The sequence below is a fragment of the Strix uralensis genome, chromosome 4, assembly GCF_047716275.1.
Source record: "Strix uralensis isolate ZFMK-TIS-50842 chromosome 4, bStrUra1, whole genome shotgun sequence".
Classification (NCBI taxonomy): Eukaryota; Metazoa; Chordata; class Aves; order Strigiformes; family Strigidae; genus Strix; species Strix uralensis.
The window spans coordinates 126,580,066-126,599,378 of record NC_133975.1 but is presented as its reverse complement, the minus strand read 5'-3'; the positions used below and the strand labels follow the sequence as shown (position 1 = coordinate 126,599,378).

The 19,313-nt window shown below is 36.5% G+C and overlaps 1 protein-coding gene across 2 annotated transcripts in view; it reads right to left on the bottom strand.

Annotated features, from left to right (window-relative positions):
- The window catches only part of NUDT14 (nudix hydrolase 14), a 61,201-nt gene that overhangs the window by 18,624 nt on the left and 23,264 nt on the right, over positions 1-19,313 (bottom strand). For both annotated transcript variants that reach the window (XM_074869054.1, XM_074869055.1), the window contains 2 exons: positions 14,121-14,164; positions 294-358 (listed from right to left, as the gene is read on the bottom strand). In XM_074869054.1, coding sequence (XP_074725155.1) covers positions 294-358; positions 14,121-14,164 — 109 coding nt within the window. The remainder of the gene's footprint in view (positions 1-293; positions 359-14,120; positions 14,165-19,313) is intronic.

The following is a 19,313-nucleotide window of genomic DNA, read 5'->3' as shown; positions in this document are numbered from 1 at the left end:
CAAATAAAAGCAATCTATTGCATGATCATTGTAGAGCTGTTTGTAATTTCATCCAAGAGGACAATGACTAGCCCAAAAGCAGAATGTAAGGCTACCCTGATCATTCGTTTCATCTGTAATGGAAATTTCCCTGGTTAGAAATTCTGACCAACTGAAAAGGGTGGGCTATCATACAAAGAAACAGAATATAGAACAAAGATTTTATCACCACAGATGCACCAACTTTTAACTGCTAAACCCTTAAAAGCTTGTTCCACTAGAGAGCAAAAGTAAATCTAAAAAAAGAGGATTACCTGGGCGGAACTGCTTCACCACAACAAAGCACTGCCGAGAAGTATTAAAGATCAGGATTGACACACTGAGGAAGAAGATAAAAAACAAAAGATCAATGCTTTATGAAGGATTAACGCAGAACTATTAAACTTACATCTTGTGAATTTATCTTTAACTACATAAATACATACAAGATTTATTACGAAAGTCACAATGCAACAATATCCTTGTCCAAAATCCATCAAGAGGGATAGATAATGGGTCATGTTCCCAAAGCCCATGAGAATTTACGCAAAATTAAGTCACTTCTGTATCCTGCCATGCAAAGTAAGCCACCAATCAATTCCTTCTCCCCAACAGAAAAAAAAAAAAAAAAAGTCCAACTATAGGAACACTGCTACTAGATATTAATAACAAGGAAAAAATTCCTTAACAATAAAAACGCTTTCTTCCCTTTTACCAATCCTAGATTAGGATAGCCTAACTCGTCAGCTGAGCCAGAGACTTCTGTATAAGCACAAAGCATCTCCTATCTCTGGCTACTTGCTGAGCGTGGGCCTTAAAACAGACACTATCCAAGTCCAATTTTGTACAAATTTAAACCAGAAGCAGTTTTAACTGCTACCACATTCAGTGGTTTAAAAGTCACATTTTAATCTTTCCCCCATCCTCTTTGGTCGTTTGAAATACATGTCACAGGGAAACCTGACAGGCTGAATATTTGGAGATGCTCAGAAAGTGTGGAGTACTATGTTCTCTGTTCACTTAAATTACTCAGATTTTACTGGTTAAAAAAGATGCAGACAAAAGTCTCTCTCCTTAGTTGGTAGCCCATTAAAACCTGCAAAAACAAGTGTATATTTTGCTCATTACCATGGTAGCATTCTCTCATTTGTTATGCCTCACTGTATGCAATTGGAAAGTTAATTCATTATTCTATGAATTCTACAATAGATTAGACTAACAATGGCATATTTGCAGAGTTGAGTCAAACTTTCAACTTTCCTTGTATATTTATTTTCACTATTTCACTTAATAATGAAGTCTCAAGCTGCCAGAGAAACTGCTATTTGATGATTATTAAAAATAATGTTAATGTTTATTATAATAATATATAAAAACCAAAACAGAAAGGAGAAGTCCAGATGTTAACATTTATATTCATGGTTGCTATTCTCAAAGACCCATACTGCATATTGATGGCTTCCTGCCCCAGGAGATGTCATTTGCAGGCAATTTTAAAGCAAAGGTTTTAGCCTTCAGAGAGGCTGGAGAACATTCACCCTGTTTACTGGCACGGGTGTTCTTTCTGACCTAACAGTAGAGTATCTGGGAGTTATGGTGTAGGTTGCTAGAAGAAATTAAGTTAAACCACAGCCTACAACATTTTAAACTTTATTTAGGTTTATTCTTTGATCTGTTTTCCCCCCACCCCTTTGCACGACTGTTCCTCTCTCCAAAGCGGTACTGTCTGAGGCTAGACATTGCACAAAATAAAAGGGGAAAAGGAATTACTGCTACGGAACCTTTGTTTTTTGTCCATGGGTCTAAGGATGTTCACTGCCTGAAACTGGAGACAGCAGCAGTCCAAAGTTGAGGTTAAAGAGAAGAGTAGAGACTTCCTGAAGCATACAGTTGCCCTTTACCTTTCTTTACATCCACCACCCTGGGCCCAATCTTTCACTTGGCTTGCCTTCTTCGGCACGTCTCATTAAATAACTCATACCAACTCATTAAAAATGGCTCAGCTATTAGACGTTATTTTTTCCTAAGAGTCAATCACTTGAGATTTTTATGGAACAGATGGGAAAATTAAAAACAATCTGTCAGAATTAAGGAACAAGATCAAATTAAGCTGGAAAGGAGTAGCAGCAAGTTATTACAATTGTCTGCTTCTCACAACATCTTGAGATGAGAGGGTACAGAAATGGCACAAATCTGTAGAACTTTCTATTTAATTACTTCTAATTTTCTGAGAGACTGACAATTTTGAACATAAATTTACATTTTTTAACAAACCACAACACGCAAGTTCTAATATTTTTTGTCAAAGTTGGAGAGTCATGGAGGAGAAAGTTCAGAATTACACCTTCTTAGGAGGATTGCAACATTACAAATGCCATTTGGTATTTCTTATTCCACAAGAAACAACATAACATGAAATATTTCCACAGATCACTAGGTCTGTAACTTCTGATAACCCATTTGAAGCTGAATGCAGGACAGTTAGTTGAATATTACAGAAAGTTAGGGCAAGACTGTTCAATTGATCTAAGTGGAGGATCCCCCGAGACACTGCTTTCAATGGGTTTCCTTATTGCTGCGACAATTCAAATATGTGGGTTCAGCTGTTTGGTCTAGACTGTGAGATAAGGAAAGTATTTACCTTCTGCAGTTTTAAATCATGCTATGAAGAATTCACTACAAAATTATTTTGAGATTATTATTTTTACAGATGATCCAGGCTACCAGAAAGGACTACTACAAAAGCAAAGTTGTAAATACATCTTTCAGTGGCACCATACCACAGGATATTACAGGGGTATTTGATTCAGCAATTCCCTTTAAAATGTTACAACCAACCCTATTTTAGAATATTTTATATGCATCTATAAGCTTTAAAGTGATCAATAAAGAGTAAATATATAAAATAAATTAAAACATTCACAATGACTTTTGGGAACATCTCCACAAATAAAAGATACAGAAAATAAACAAAGCCCAAGCTGTATGTTATCAGAGAAAAATCACACAGAACCACTAGAAGGGAAAAGAAAGCCAAGCCAAACTTTCTAAAAGAGGCAGGAATTCTAGACAAGAATTTAACCTGAAATGGACACTGAAGGTCCTAATGTAGCAACAAGCTTCCTGTGCCCATGTCCCAAACATGAGCGTAAGACCACTTTGTTGTTATTTTTACAAAGGAAAAGAATACTCAGATGTAAAAGGATCATGATGGATCCAAACTTTGCCTCCATACCTTAAAAACAAGCTATAACACAACTGCACAAATGAAACATTGTCTCAGCTTAGACCTGCTATTGTTTTGCACATTATTACTTTTTTCCATATTCCACAGTTGTACATCTTTGCTGGCTGTTCCTCCAGCAGCTGACACTCAGGGAAATTGCTGGTGTAGGAGGAGAGGTCATTAATGCAAACTCAATGCCACTGAGCCACACACCTGCACCTGGGACTCAACTAGCACCCAGCACAACTGCCGAGTTGAAAACTCTTTGAAATGTGCTCTATGTGTCATTCCAGAGCTATAATTTGCTTCCATAAGACATAGATCACCTCGGACCAATGAAGGAGATGTCTCCTCTGCACTGCATCTGTCGGTGGCTGCGTTAGGGACTACAACTGGACAGAAAGACAACATACTAAGAGATGACACAGGTTTGTACAGTGTCTTCCAGGGCTGATGAAGACCACAGGCCTGCTCAGCCTTCAGCCCAACTCCTCCTTGGCTTCCCCCTGTAGTAGCTCCTACTCACTTTATACATATAATAAATCACTACTCTAATTACAGGAGACTCTCCCGAAGAAAGCACGCATGTAAACAGGTTACTGTGCAGTAATGTAGGGTACTGTTCTTTCTGTAAATATAGGAACAATTAGGGTAGCCTTAAAATATTTTAAGAAAGATGTGTACCTAAAACATCAGCAAGACATATCCTGAAAGACCAGTTAACCTGTACTTGAGCTTTTATTGTACTCAAGTTTGCAGTTAAAGTGTGCCTGGTCTTGGTATCTAACACAATGTTTTCCTAAAGGGATTCCAACTATTCAGTCAAGGATCTCATGTAGCATTTAACCATTTAAACTTCAAAGAAAACCCTGACTGAAATACTTAAGTATTAGGATTCTCTAATGGATATTTGGCTTCCCTAAAATGTCTAAGTCAATGTGCAGAAATGACATACAACTGACCCATGGACATCTGCAACACAGGAGTCCAGAATCTTAATTCCTCCTCAGCCTTTAAGATTATCATTGAAAGAGAATATATCCACCTGAATACAACCTTTACAGTTGAAAACACCTCTTATAAGCGTTTAGAAAATTATTTCCTTGTGTGCCATTGGCCTAAAAAACTATTTCCAAATCTTTTCCTTCCCCCAACATAGTACAGCCTGTATTTATTGAACTCACGATAACTGATGCTTTATGACATTCCAGCAGAGCAGACATTTATACAGAAATACTACTACAACTTCACACACTCAAACCTGAGAAAGGAAGGTGATGTTTCTAGGAGCAGTGCAAAAAAATGCAGCATTTGACCACAGCAGTTAAGAGCTAAGGGACAGATGAAAACTGACATCCTGTTAAAATGTGCACACACATATGGAGGGATGGAAACTTAATTCGTTTGAAATACATCCTAGCAATTAAGATCAGCAAATAAGATTTGCCAAAGGTACAAGAACATGTACTTCTAGAGCTCAAATACTTGAAGGAAGGTTTTGGGGGTGGGGGTTAGGGGTTTGGGGGGGTGGGGTTGTGCTGCCTTTTTTTGTCTGAGGGTGTTTTTTGCTTTTTGTTGTTGGAGTTTTTTTAGGTAGAAATGTAATTTCAACTTGCAGTCATCGGTTTGGTAATCTTCTATCTTGATGATTTGTCATTTGTTGACCTGGGCTACAGTTAATCCACAAGCAACTGCTAACACTAATTGCTCTTCATAAGAAAAACTTTTTAAATCCTTTAATAAATAAAGATTGATTCAACCTTTCATTATTCTTAGATGTGACTTTAATGCATACTTTACAAATGTGAATTTGCAAAACTAAAAAATAATTTAAAAAAAATCACAGTATAGTAATAGCAAAGAAAAGGACAAGATTCTCTTGTGTTTCTGTGAATGAAATAAGACTCTCAAGGCTGGAGATGAGGATTTTTAATGATAATCTTGTACTAATACTATAGTACACTAAGTAATTGATGAGGTAATACAGGCAAAGAAACCGACCTTTCTTTAATCATTGTAAGAGTAACTCAGGATCTCCTCCTGTCTAGCATGGGTATGTGTGTGTCACACACAAATTGTGATCAGAATTGAATAATGGAAGATAAAGCACCTAAAAAAAGACTGATGTTAACATTGAAAGCCAGGGCTTCCTAGCTATTAACCTCAGCCACTTCCACCTACTTTTAAAGGCTAAATACTATCTCAAAATTAGTTGAAAGTCTGTAGTATTGTTTGCACATGTAGCCCCTGTGTCACTTCTGTATTCAAATTAACCATCCGTTTCACAGTTGGACATGTCCCTGAAATCTTCTAATGTGGTGTCTAAAGTGCTGTCTTCTTCCTTTTATCAGAGCAGCACCTAGTATCTTAAGCCAGAGAAAACAGTCCCTTCGTTTTCAGAACAGACATGTAATAAAGCTGTACCCTTTGATTATTCTCCAGTGCAATTCCTTTAGTTTCCCAGAGCTTTAACTATAATGCAGATAGTCCTGAGATTAAATGTGTGTGCTTGCACAATCTTTACTGGTTCATTTAAGTCTTCCTTCAAAGCATTTTACATTTTTCAAAGGCCAACACCAATCCAATTGGCTGCTTAAAATGCAGCCTATTACAAAAGCAAAGCTATAAGCTCCCGACAAAAACATTCAGCCTTTCATACTAATCACAGATAAAGTGGATTTGGCAAAAGATAATTAGAGACGTCTAGAACACTGCTGTATTCTGATGAAATCTGAACGCTTTCTCCAACACAACGTAAATATTTAATACTAAGTAAAATCAGAATAAAGTGGTGAGACACGTATGCTTAAGAAAATAAATGGTACTTTGGAAAAATCAAAAGGAAGATTGGTTTCAGTAAACTGAACTGCAGGAGGAAGTTGTTCATGACACCATAAAGCAGGAAGCATATGTTTGGTTAATCATCAGACCAGTGGAAGAATGAATTAAGAAGTGCTAACAAATCCATCTACATGCACTTTTAAAACATAATCTCTATCTACTTGTAAAGTAGTCATTTGTACCCAACCAGAGAATATGATGCAGGACAACTTCTTTGGAATAAACAATCCTGCCAGCACCCTGTTTTCATATAACAAAGGAAAAAACAGAAAGTAAATTCAACTGCAAAATAAATGAGACATCAAAGCACATTGCTCTCAATAACATTCTTTAAGTGTCATATCTTGGCCTGTATCCTAGGATACCCTTGGAAATGACACATTGCATCTCAATGGGATTCTTTCAACAAAATATTTTAATAAATAAATTCAGGTTTTATGCTAACTTATTTGATTAAATAAAGCTTTGTGGGCATTATGTGCAACAGATGTCAGAGCCTGATGGGCTTTTGTTCCAATTCCTAATTATTTGTGAAACTGCCATTATAAATGCTATCATGTAATAAGACCAATAAATAATCCATCTAAAAGGCATAAGTATGACCCCACTCAGAAATGGCAGAAATCAAATTTTTAAAACAATATCAGATTTCATGGACACCTCACAAAATAAAAAGCTTGAGTGTTCTGCCCTAGCTAAAGTAATGGACAGACCAGCAACTTTGTTTCTTAACTAGCAAAAGCCAAATATGAAGTGAATAACACAATTTTTTGCCAGGTATAAATGTATCATCTCACCACCATTAGTGAGAAACACCAGCTGAGAAACTGGCAGCTGTCAACATTTTACCTAATTTCCCATTTCCAGAATAAGGGTTTCACTAGTTTCCTCTTTTCCAAGAGATATTTTCAGATAAAATTCTAAAAACACTGGTTCTCTGATTAGAGAACATTTCCTAGCTTTCATAAGATTATTTTTACCAATCCCTAATGCAGGCCATGACCAAGTTACTGTCTCTAGACCATGTAAAAAATTTTGATACTCTTCAGACAGAACAGGTTTATTTCAAAACCACCTGGAAGCAGAGGGAAGACACTTCTTGATTTCAGTGACTATAAGAGAATAAACACACCCACTTATTTTGCATATTATTGCAAATAATAAAAAATTAAGTCCCTAAAGTTGTGAAAAGAAGATGCCTCTGGATACCAGAAATCTGTATTTAGAAATTTATGACTAATCAGCCAAAACTCTTGTGTACTTGCTTCGTTTTAAGAATTTTTATGGATTCCGTTCTTAAAATTAAGCAAACATTTAACTTCCCAATGAAGCAATGCCCTAAATAAAGATTTTATTGTCATTTTACCCTATTTCAGTAATACAGCAGAGAAGAGTTTATATGTTATGTGGTGCTTTCATTTCACATACTGAAAAAGGTGAAATGAGAATCTCAAAATTTGGCTTTTGATTTTGTGTTTTTCTTTGATAACTTTAAAGCACGAAATACATTTATTTTTGCCTCACTGCTATGATTTTATTTAGATCGGATCCTAAGGTAACAACATAATAAGACATCTTAAAAGACAGCAAACACGCCTGCAGAACTCCTGGCACAGAAGCAGAGGATCTGCCAAGTCTTCACTGAAAAAAAACCCCAAAAATGAGAAGCAAAAAAACTCAAGCATTAAGTGCATTTTATTTGCAAATATCATATGTAAACAAATCATGTAATTACTTGGGTTGAAGGAAACTAATAGGCTACTACATTTTTCCTTCTAATAGCAGGAAAAATATCATTATTCTGATAGCATTCTTGATAGACAGATATCAAGTCTAGACCTGAGTGTTTTCAATGACAGTGATTACAAAACATGCCTTCCTAGATTGTCTTATTGCCTATTGGTAAAAATGGTTTCTTAGTCTTTCATTTAAAAAATACTTTCCATGTGAGACACCTTTTTTTGTTCCTTCATTGATTACTGATAAATTGAATGATTCTGGCATGCTTTAGAACATCCCTTCACATTTTTGTTATAAGTAGTAGTTTTTCTCTTTGGTTGTGTTATCCTTTGCACGAACATGCCCAGCCATCATTACCTTCTCTCAGCTATTATTTCCCTAAACTTTTCATCATTTTTGTTGTTTGTTGAACTTCATCCAGTTTATTTTAAACAGTGCATTACCTTCTGCACTATCTTTGAAGATAATCAAGAAAATTCCACACCATTGACACCCTGGAGGAGACTTTACAAAGACAGACAAGGTTTAGAGCACAACAGCACATCATTGCACATAAAAGGCACATGCCACCCAAGAAAGATTTTTTTTTTTTTTTACCTAAAAAGATGTTACAAAGTTGTATTTTACCCATTTTAAAGCTACTGTGATAATTCTTGCACAAAGGAAGCATCTGAGTTAAATTTCATGGTGTCTTATAATACACTAGGACATAAACCAGAAAAATACATACAGGATTAAGTTTCCATAAAGCCTAAATGATCTGGCGTATGAAATAGGAGAAGGAATTTAATCCACTCCTATAATGTGGTCAGGGCACATGACTTCCACCCTGTCTCCATAGCTGCCTGCTACAGCCACTGAGCCAGAATAGCCACCCTGCTCCTCCAGGCCACTTGCGTGGCTCTAGCAACCCATCACCTGGCCGGCTCTCGTGGCCAGGGCCGGGGATGAGGCAGGCTCCAGGCACGGCCATTCGGCAGCAGCATTCCTCGATGCCCCTGTGCAGCCACGTTCCCTGACCAGCAGCGCGCAGAAGCCAGCACTCCGTCAGGTAACTTCAATGCACAGAGTGACTGGTTGAGCACATTCATTTTCCCGTTCTGAGTTACATTCACTTTTAACTTGCCTCAAGAACCTGTTTCTGTTCACTCCAGGGCTGGTACCTGCAGGAGAAAACATGGCGGGGTGCAGATTGCCTTGGTTTCCTTCACTCTGCAAACTCCCTCATGATGGAAAACCACACTTTTCAGTTGTCTTTGTAATAGATAAAGTAGAAAGCCTATTTTCTTAGTAAACAATTAAATTAAATTAGGAATTAATTTGTTTTAAATCTGAAATAAATTAATCTCACTGCATAAAAGAAGCCAGTCTTATAAAGTAGGAATATTATTTCCTCCTCTTTTTAGAGAGATTAGAAAAGACTTAAAGTTTCTTCCATTAAGAATTTTTAAGTCCGGAACTATTACTGAGCCACTGTGACATGTTTCTGTAGGTAAAAACACAGCATAAAAAGGATACAATGCACATGCAGAGTTGTAAATCTTTTTAGTCCAAATGCCTTTTCCTTGTCACATGGTATTTTCAGAGTTGAGAGGAACTCACATAACAATCTTGCATGCAATTCAGTCTCCTCAAATTTGTTTTCTTTTAAATGTAGTGTACTTCACAGTGAATTTTTCATATTTTCAAGTAGAGAAGTAGCCATAATTTTGCTTTATAGCCATTCACAATGCAACTGGAAAGCTGTCCTTTTACTTGTCAACTAGTAAAAAGTACAGTTATGCTCCTGTTCTCAGACATTACTACTCAAAGCACAAAAGCGAGCACATGACTGTACACTGACCTTCATCTGTTCCCAAATTATGTCTTTTAAAAGCCTTGAATCTGTTTAAGGGGAGTTGCTGAAACCTGAAACGAACTTGGTCTATTGCTTTATAAAGTAGATGAATGTAAAACTTAAGTATTACATTTCAGGCTCTTACTACATTAAATATAGCAAAATTAGGATGAGAGACAATATAACTGGAACGTGAGTCTGATTTTAGAGGATAATTTTTTGTTACAGGCATCGATGATTACTTTGTATTCTATTTCTGACAGAAAATCACCATAAACTTGCAGAAGGAAAATGTCCTCCTGATTGAGTTTTTTATTTTTAAAAACAGTGACCTTAAAAAAAACTTAACAGCTCCTCCCCCCACAAATCACACCACCACAAATTGCTAACTAGTTCCAACAGACCCAGGTCTAAGAAGGGTCTTGAAATATACCTTGCACTTAAATTTTCATAGATTGCACGCCTCTTGTGTTTCATAAGGACATGTTTAATAATGAGCAAACACATCAGCTGAGTATTCAGAGGAAAAGTAAACTTAATCAGAAAATCAAGCATTGCATAAAATAACTGCAGAAAGCATTTTTTGCTGTGTGTCACAGCCTGACACAACAGACCAGAATTATGTAACACTTACGTGCACCACCTCAATAAACTTGTTCAATAATTACAATCAAAAAGAGCTAATCAAGGATTTTTATTTTTCTTCTTTCATTTTTAGTAATCTTCACTGTTGTTTCTAACGACGTAATAAAACCTTGCAATGAGCTCTGATAATGTTAATCTATATGTTTGAAAGAACAATTAACTTAAATGTAATGCTGCAAGACAAAAACGATAGTAAACATATTAATTTCCAATAGGAAAATGGCTTATAAGTTGACAGATTTCTTGACAAGTTTACAAATTTTTGACAGCTGTCAGATGGGAACTGTAATATTCATTAAGTATTTAATCTACTTATAAAATCATAGAAACCTTCAGGTTGTAAGAGACTTTTGGAGATCATCTGACCCAATCTTCTGCTCAGAATCAGACTAACTTCTAAGTTAGGTCTAATTTCTCACAGCCTTGTCCAGTCAAGGGTTGAATTTCTCCAAGGACAGAGGTTCCTCAGCCTCTCTGGGCAAACTGTTCCAGGACTTAATTACTCTCCCTGGATATGTCATTGTGTTCTAGGTCTTCCTTCTGTTACAGTTTAAACCTAAATATGGTAAGAAATGATGCTTCTTTTGTCTATACTGACACTCAGTTGACTTTTGACAGGTTTGCCTTGGTAACAGTTTATTTTGTGACCAGTAATAATTTTGCACTAAACTGTTTTTGTCTTTAAGTGGCATGGAGGGACTGAGAGTAAGCAATTATTTGTTCAGTATAAATCACAAACTGTGTAAAGCATAGGTGACTCCAGGACTGATGCTCTAGTTCTGAATGGTCTTGATCTTAAGAAATCTCAGGAGACACACACTATAGACTCAAGCCCAAATCTGCAATAACTAAAAAAAAAAAAAAAAAGTAGTATCTAATAAAAAGTTTGCTATTTCAGCTTGTGCTAGTGTTATGCCAGCTTGCATATGGTTAAATGATCTTGTCCTACTGCAATATATAGTGAGATTTTAAAAGATGACTCACACTTAAGGCAAATGAAATGACCACTGCAGTCCTCACATTTTCATCTTTGTATAATTTAATCAGCTGTTCATCCGAACAGTTGGAAAGGATAAACTTATACAAAAATAATTTCATCTCTCTTGCTAAGTATTTTCCTGTATCAAGTCTATATTCTGATACAAATCTATTGAATATTGACTTATGTTGACCTCATTTGAAATGAGAAAGAACACAAGGGTCCCAAAGGAACACAGCATACAAGTGAACTAAGGTTCACTGTCATACAGCAAGGAAGTGACTCTTAAGCAGACGTTTACTTGTGCTGCTAAAAGAGGATGACAGATAAAGACATGAGTTAGGCTCAATGTCTGGTTTTATACGATTAGCACAGTATTTTATTTTTTTTTAATTCAGCATCATTAAATTCATTATACATATCAATTATATGTAAATATAATATGTGTACTTTACAGATCTGGCATTCCAATGAGTATGTTCAATTTAGGTAAAGAGCATTATTAAAAAAACTTGGAGCATTTAACAGTGTTGAAGAATTTTCAGAAGTAAAATAAGTTTTGAATACTTTTGAAAAAGTATTATGGAAAAGTGATCTTAATTATGGAAAACACCTACAATCTTCCTGAAGAAGACATATGCACTAGGAAATCCTCACCAACAGGACATGTACCCTGGAAACCCCTCATCTTCTTCTAGATTTTATCCTTCATTAAGAGTAATGAACCTCTAAGTGCCTGCTAAGTATGAAGTTCTGCATAATCTTCAGCAACTAGACAATGTGACTTTCCCACATAACTAGCATCACAGCTAACCTATTTAAGATACAGTAGAATGTAGAGCTTTAATGCATTATACTGATTTATCTGATAATAATTGGCTTCATATTCACAAACAGAATTTATGTAAAACCATGGACTTCACATTATTACCTTTGGTATCAGAAGTTGCACTGAATTTACTTGTGAAAGAGCATTAGACATTCTACAGTTCAACAGTAGTCACTAATAAGTTAGGATAGCAGCTGTTGTACATCTGAAGCTAACAAATGTTATGTGACCAGAGATGACTGGCATGACATGTGGCTGTAGCCTTTTTATACAGTTATGTTCTCAACTATTTTAAAAATGTCCACAAAAGTCCTTCAGAAATACTGTTCCCAAGAAGTTCGTGGAAAACTGATCCTTTAATATTTACCCCACTCAGTTGCATATATTCGCACATTATCACAGAGCAATAAACTAAAAGTTTAAACAAAAATAGTAATACAAATTATTCATCTGGAAGTCATGTTCTCAGCACTGTGACTTGAGGCTGGATTCACTTGCTTGAAAGTACAGGGCGTATATTAAATTTCCAGCAATCAATTATCATTTCAGCCTTTGTATCTGCAATCATAAATTCAGGCACATGCCCATATGGATAGACAAAGTGCAAAGACAGAACTGTCTTCCAGGAAAATTCCAAAAGCAAGTGTGAAGTCAGTATTGAAATATCACTCCCTTTTCTGTCTTCATTCTCAAGCAGTACAGGCACTTTTAATCTATCTAATATTTTCCCAGTCTTCCTGGAACTTCTACCTTCATAATGTTTATATTGATAAAAAGTGTTGCTATCGCTTTATGTCCATCCCAGGTACCTACACACAAAAATACTCACTGTAAGGATTTAGAGGATTCCAACAGAGAAGAATTTCCAAAAATGCAATTGATTTTATCTACTTATTTCATGCACAAGAAGAATTCATCTCTCAACATGGTTGTGGTTATAAGTCACAATTTCTTTTGCCATTAGTGTTTTGCTACAGTTTTTACATTTAATAGCTTTAGAAAAGCTTTTTCTAGGGAAAAGTTGTTACCTTTGCTTTTTATTTTTATCTTCTAGTACCTAAATTTTCAGTGACTGCATTAAATTTTTATACTTTAAAAAAAGTCATATGAATATTTTAGTATTTAATAACTCTGAGACTGGGTCTGTTTCATATATACCCTATTTGTTATAATTTTGCATGAACTGACCTTTAAAGTCAGGAGTTAACTGATTTTCTTCCCTGACAGGAGAAATACAATTGGAAAAACAGAACAAAGTTTCTACCATCAATTTCTTCCTGTGTGCTTAGGAGAGGGTTTTGCTGTACAGAATGGAGGGCCTGAAAGGTTTCAGGCATTTGTTAAGTTACTTGAATTAGGCTTGACCTAAAACATCATTATATAGCAGTGACAGAGGGGAGTAAAATAAAAATGTTAGGATAATACTACGATTTACTCAAACATAAAACAGAATCACTACTTTATTCCAAGTAATTGCCAGTGAAAAAAAACCAAACAGTATGACCATAACTTTAGATTGCTTTTTAACAGTCTTTATGTTAGGGCAATACCTGGGATTGTATATTCAGAGGTGAGAGAGTATGGTCACATACTTGGGACTAGACCATTTAATGGCACAAATAACAACAGGGTTAATTATGTGGGGGTAGAGTCCTCCCTTCACACTCAAAAAAGAAAATTTTATACAATCCAAACTTTCAGTTCCATTTTCTATGTAATCATTAAAATGTACAATACATCACGTATCAACACTAATATTTGAAAAGTCAAGCACAGACAAAACTTACTGAAAGCATAATAAACAATGAGGAGATTTTAAAATTTCTGCTAATTCTGTCTAAAATAGTAGAGAACTATCTGCAAGTATTACATAATAAGTGAGAATTGAAGAGGAAATCGAAGGAAAAAGAAGTGACACCACATCAACAAGATCTGACCAGTGGAAGAGAAGACAGTATGAAATACAACATAAAGACAAAAGGAAAAACATGATTCCATCTGTTACCTGTCATGTGTCCTCATAAAATCCCAGAACTTCTTAGTGCCATTCTGGGGGGGGAAAAAAAATAAATCTATCAGTAAAATTAATTCCTAGTGAAAAATAACTATAATAAAATGCAACAAAATTTAACAAGCATTTCTTTGAAAACTTGGTATAGTTGGTTTTATTTATGAGACCATTATTCTGGATTTTGACAGTAAGTATTATAGATGCTGAGAAATGTCTTAGGACAGTTCAAAATCTTAGATCCACAATATTTTGCTGACAGCTAATTTAAGACTAGGGTAGTCTTCAGGCCCAATTTTTGCCACAGTACCAACTTCAGATCATTCAGGTGCTATATCCAAAAATGGTCTTATCTTAGGAGGACAGCTTACCTCCTAACAACTCATATGGGATCCAGGAACAAGACATCCTTCCCTCTAACCCCTTACAAGGCCCAAAATAGTAGTTTTGTCCATGATACGCCTAACACGAAGAGATGGCACTTCATTCTATGCAACAGCTGTTACTCTGCCCTGCTTGTGGTGGTGAGGATACTGTCTAACAGTAGCCTCCAAGTCACAGCACTCACCCAAGAACTTGGAGACATAAAATGGATTATTTTCTCAAGTTGGGCCAATTTCTGTCCTCTGCTGTCTTAAAAAGAATGACATCCACTACAGCACAGCTGAAACTGATCCCTGAGAACGAGCATTCTTCCACAGTTATAATGAACATGTACCAAATTGCTTACATTTATATTCTATCTTCTATAATCACCTATATCAATTCATATACACCAGTTAACAGAGACATGTATATAATTGTTTACCCTGCTTATTAGAAGTGTGATGGTATTTATCAGCTAAAATACAACTCAAGAGATTTCACTCCTAGGTCAGTTTTAAGTCTATATAAGGAATCAGTATGCAACCAGATGAAATTAATTTGGTTGATATCTTTCTTTTATTAGCAAGGCAAAAACTAGACCTGCTGAAATCCTACATACCTAAAATATGCTTAATGTGAAAAGCAGCCCAAGCTCTCTATTATAAAGTATGGTTAAATGGATGATCAAACCCTGAGCAACTGGTTAATGATTTAAAGCAGGTAAATGTGAGCAATGAAGGAAGAATCAAGTTCAGTTGGTGGGTAAAGGTGCCAACCAATATAGACAGGCCCTTCAGCTCTATTACAGATGTCATGGCTACCAAGTACACAACAGCTGGTAGGGATTAGATAACAAGCACTCTGGTTCAGAGATTAAGCTCTTGAGCTTTATGAGTTTACCAAGCTTTTTGGAAGAGTGACTGTTTGCTTGCTAGCTGGGTTTTTCTTCATTCCCACAACTCTAATTATAAACAGTTGTTCACCTCAAGAGAAACTCTAGTCTACTCTTCCATTGGTGGCTGCACATACCTTCTGTTAGCACTGACAGGAATCAAACGTGTGCATTAGAAGAGAAGCCTTGTCATTGTTTAAATGCAACATAACATTGAAAGAGAAATAAAGACAGCAAATTCTCAGTATGAACTGAAATATTAAAGCCACTGTTTATCAAGCTGAGAGTATATCAAATCCTTTCCACCTGGTGAGAGAGAGAGGAACAACTTTGAAAGGACTATGATGCAACGTGTAGTTGCAACACTTGAATTTAATAGCATAGGCTAAGTTGTGTGGTAAAATAATTCAAGATATTAAATGTGTAAGGTCCGCTCAATCCTTTTGTAGGTTTATTTGTATCTGTAAAACATGTATTTGTGGGATTTTCTCTTGTCTGCACATTGCTGTGCAATTTTCCATGTGACATGAGTGAGCTGGGAAACTGTGGACCAAGGATAATGTCTTCTGCATGTACCTTCATATTGTTTCTCCAGTTTCAACCTTCCCCTGCCCCAAATGGTAAGATGTGCTACCATCATCCATTCTCCCTTTGTAGTGTCCACTTGGGAGAAATGCGGGTGTCCAGCTGATGGAGAAGACAAAAAAGCCTGAATCAAGGCTCCCCTTGCATTAATTTAGGCTATTAGTTCTGTGATACTACTTCCTAACAATCCCAGCAACAATCTTCCTCGCTCTTTCCCCTACCATCATTTTCCAAATTATAGAATCTGATTGCTTTGGAGCACTTACGAAAGGGTTTCAAATAGCTGAGGAAAATTACACCCTAGAGAATCATCCTCATCCAGATGGGATCCATCAGATTTGAATGACCTCTTCTCAAAGATGAGCTCCATTAGCATTAACAGAATCTACCTCACAGACGTGCACATAATTTTTAACAGAAAGTAAAAGAAGGAACTAAAAATAAATTGATCAGAAAATAAAATCTGTATTTTCTATTTTCTAAGTGGCTGGACAGCACATAAAGCACTTTCTCTAGAACATAATTTCATTATCTTAAGACCCAAATTCAAAACCAGCCACAGGCTAAATAATTTCAGTCTGTCCATTCAAGATGTCAGTTATCATCATATAATCTGACTGGACAATGTTCGTTAAGCTATTTTCTGCCTATATTTGAATAAAAAATTATTTCATATGATCAGCCTGCACCTGTCCAAATAAATAAATCAATAAACAAATGAAACATTCCAACATCTCATTGTTTACAGTGGCAGAAACTCAAATGAGCCCCATTCATGCCCTATTGTCCAAGTCAGATGTAATTTGAACCCAACCGTATGAGTTGAGTTTCTATTGTACCCAATGCGTGGTTCTTTCCTAACAGACTAGTATGAAGGTTGCTAATTATTAATAGCATGTAAACAGTTACCAATGGTTCTTATGCTGCTTTACATACTTTACAGAACATTAATTCTAACCAGTTTCTAACCAACTACATCAGGCTATATGTAATATCTCTGTCTTAAGACAAAAATATTAATTGTTGAAACTGATCAAGATTCATGCTTTTAAAAGCCAAGAAGCCATGATCACTTGTTAAACTGTTCCATTCCATATATCCTGGCCTTTGACAATGCTCTCCTATCACCACAGTTACAGATTGTTGGAAATAATTAAAGGTATCAACGGTCAACATCACTCCCAAAAAAAGAGAAGTATCTTTGTGAAATACAAAAGCTCTCTCAAACCCTTAACTTCTTCATTTTACTAAACACATATATTTGAATTACTATAAAACAGTCCATTCTCCAGTGTCTAATAAGGGACAATCAAAGTATCTCTCAATGAAGTGAGAGAAATAAGTAAAATTGATTGCTGGGAGATATAAACACTGGCAATGGGAAGGAGAAATTAGTATATTATTACATTTGAGAGAGATTAAAAAAATTAATCTTCAAATAGGAAATGTGTCCTGTGCTGTTTTATGAAGACAAACATGTCAAAAGTATTTTATGTTAGTTTTTATCTGTTCAGAATAGCAGTTCTGATGCTGCAATAACCTTGTATAACACATATTTGATTTGGCAAATCTTTAATCACAAAGTAATCGCACTCTGGTTCTGTGCTCAGTGATCAGGTTCTGTGATGTTGCAATGCTGAACTAGTGCATATAGTATGTGTAAATTAATAAAGCTGTATTCCAGGAGAGACAGCATGTGAGACATCGTCGTTTCATGTTACACAGGGGACAGATTACTCACATAAGAACAAATTGCATAAGAATGCCATATCAGGTCAGATGAGATGTCCATCTTGCTGTCTCTAACAGCAAAAGGAAAATTTAAAACAAAGGAAGCATACAGCAATGCTTCCCCAGAATACTCCTGCAAGCCTCTGACAAAAGGCAGCCAAAGGTCTCAAAAGACAATCCCTGAAAAAGGCATCCAAATTAAACACAGTCCTCCCCTGACCCCAAAAAGCAAGCACAAATGGCCATTTCTAAACTATTTGAACATGCAATAGTGTATCCTAAGTCCTGCTCATCTTGTCTGTAAGACTGACTTGATAATGGCATTGACAACTTAGAATTACAACAGTATGCTACCAGCTTGACAGTCTGCACAAGGATAACTCAATCCCTTTCAGTTCAAGTGATTCCAGGACAACCATGCACTGCAAAGAGCTCTCTGCTAGACAAGTGTTGACAGTGGATGCAAGTTCAGCAGATGTGACTCCTATCAGCAGAAAGCTGTTTATGATGCCACCCATACTTGATCTCTACATTCTCTGTCCTGCTTCCATCCTTGAAATCATTTTCCTGAGACTCTTCCTGCACCTGCTCATTGCTATAATTACAGGCAGGAGCCTGTTCACACCGTCTGTTATGGATAAGTTGGACTTGTTTGCAGTTTGTAATCAAAACACCATTCTTTTTCCCACCTACACTCTCTCTGGCTAAAATGCTTTAAGAATCAGTGTACCAGTGATACCGCTGTCCTCCGCTTTCCTCCACTACCTTTGGCAATATAGTCTGAACAACATGGTCAAATTGCTGTCAAGATACCTACGCAAAGGATCACTTTTTCTTACTAAAGAAACTCGCCTTAGACTTGGCCCAGGCTACCCAATAAAGAAGATAAAAAGGACATGCTATGCTAACAATGTAGGAAGAAACATTCACTGGCACTGATCTTATGGTGATACTGGGTGTGCTTCAGATGTGACAGACCCTGGCCACACTCTGACACATGTCACCTGGGAGTTTCCCTCTACTCTTTCTTTATTTGGAGCACCTTGAATGCCTGCCTTCCTCTTTTCCCTGAGTGCAGCACCCATACATGGCCTGCCACCTGAGAAGCTCCTGAACCAGCTCATATGTCAGGTAAATGTGTCTCCACACATGCCAACACTCAGCTCAGTGTTACACTGATACCATCCTGGGTGTTCAAAAAACTCCCAACCAACCAAACCAAAGCCCCTTCAGTTTGGCTGTGGTCTCTGCTGTTGTGTACAGCCCTGCTGGGGCTCACAACAATTTCTCTGTAGATGCAGCTTTTTCAAATGGAGGGAATATGTACTTAAATACAATTTTAGAGAGAGAGATGTAGGCCTTTCCTCAAGCACCACCTCTAAGGACCCTTCCAAAGAATGGGATCTGTTTATAAATAATGGAAGTGAATTAGAGCTGGGGTGCCCCAGTTACAAATAAGACAACCTGCACCTTTCCAGTGCTACCGAGTTTCGAGATGAGGAAGAGAAAGGGATAGTGGTGCAGCAGGCCACGCCATGCAGCTAAAGGTAACCTAGGTACAGTGCCACACTAAGGGCTGACATAGCAGAAGTCTGTAAAATCATGAATGACATAGA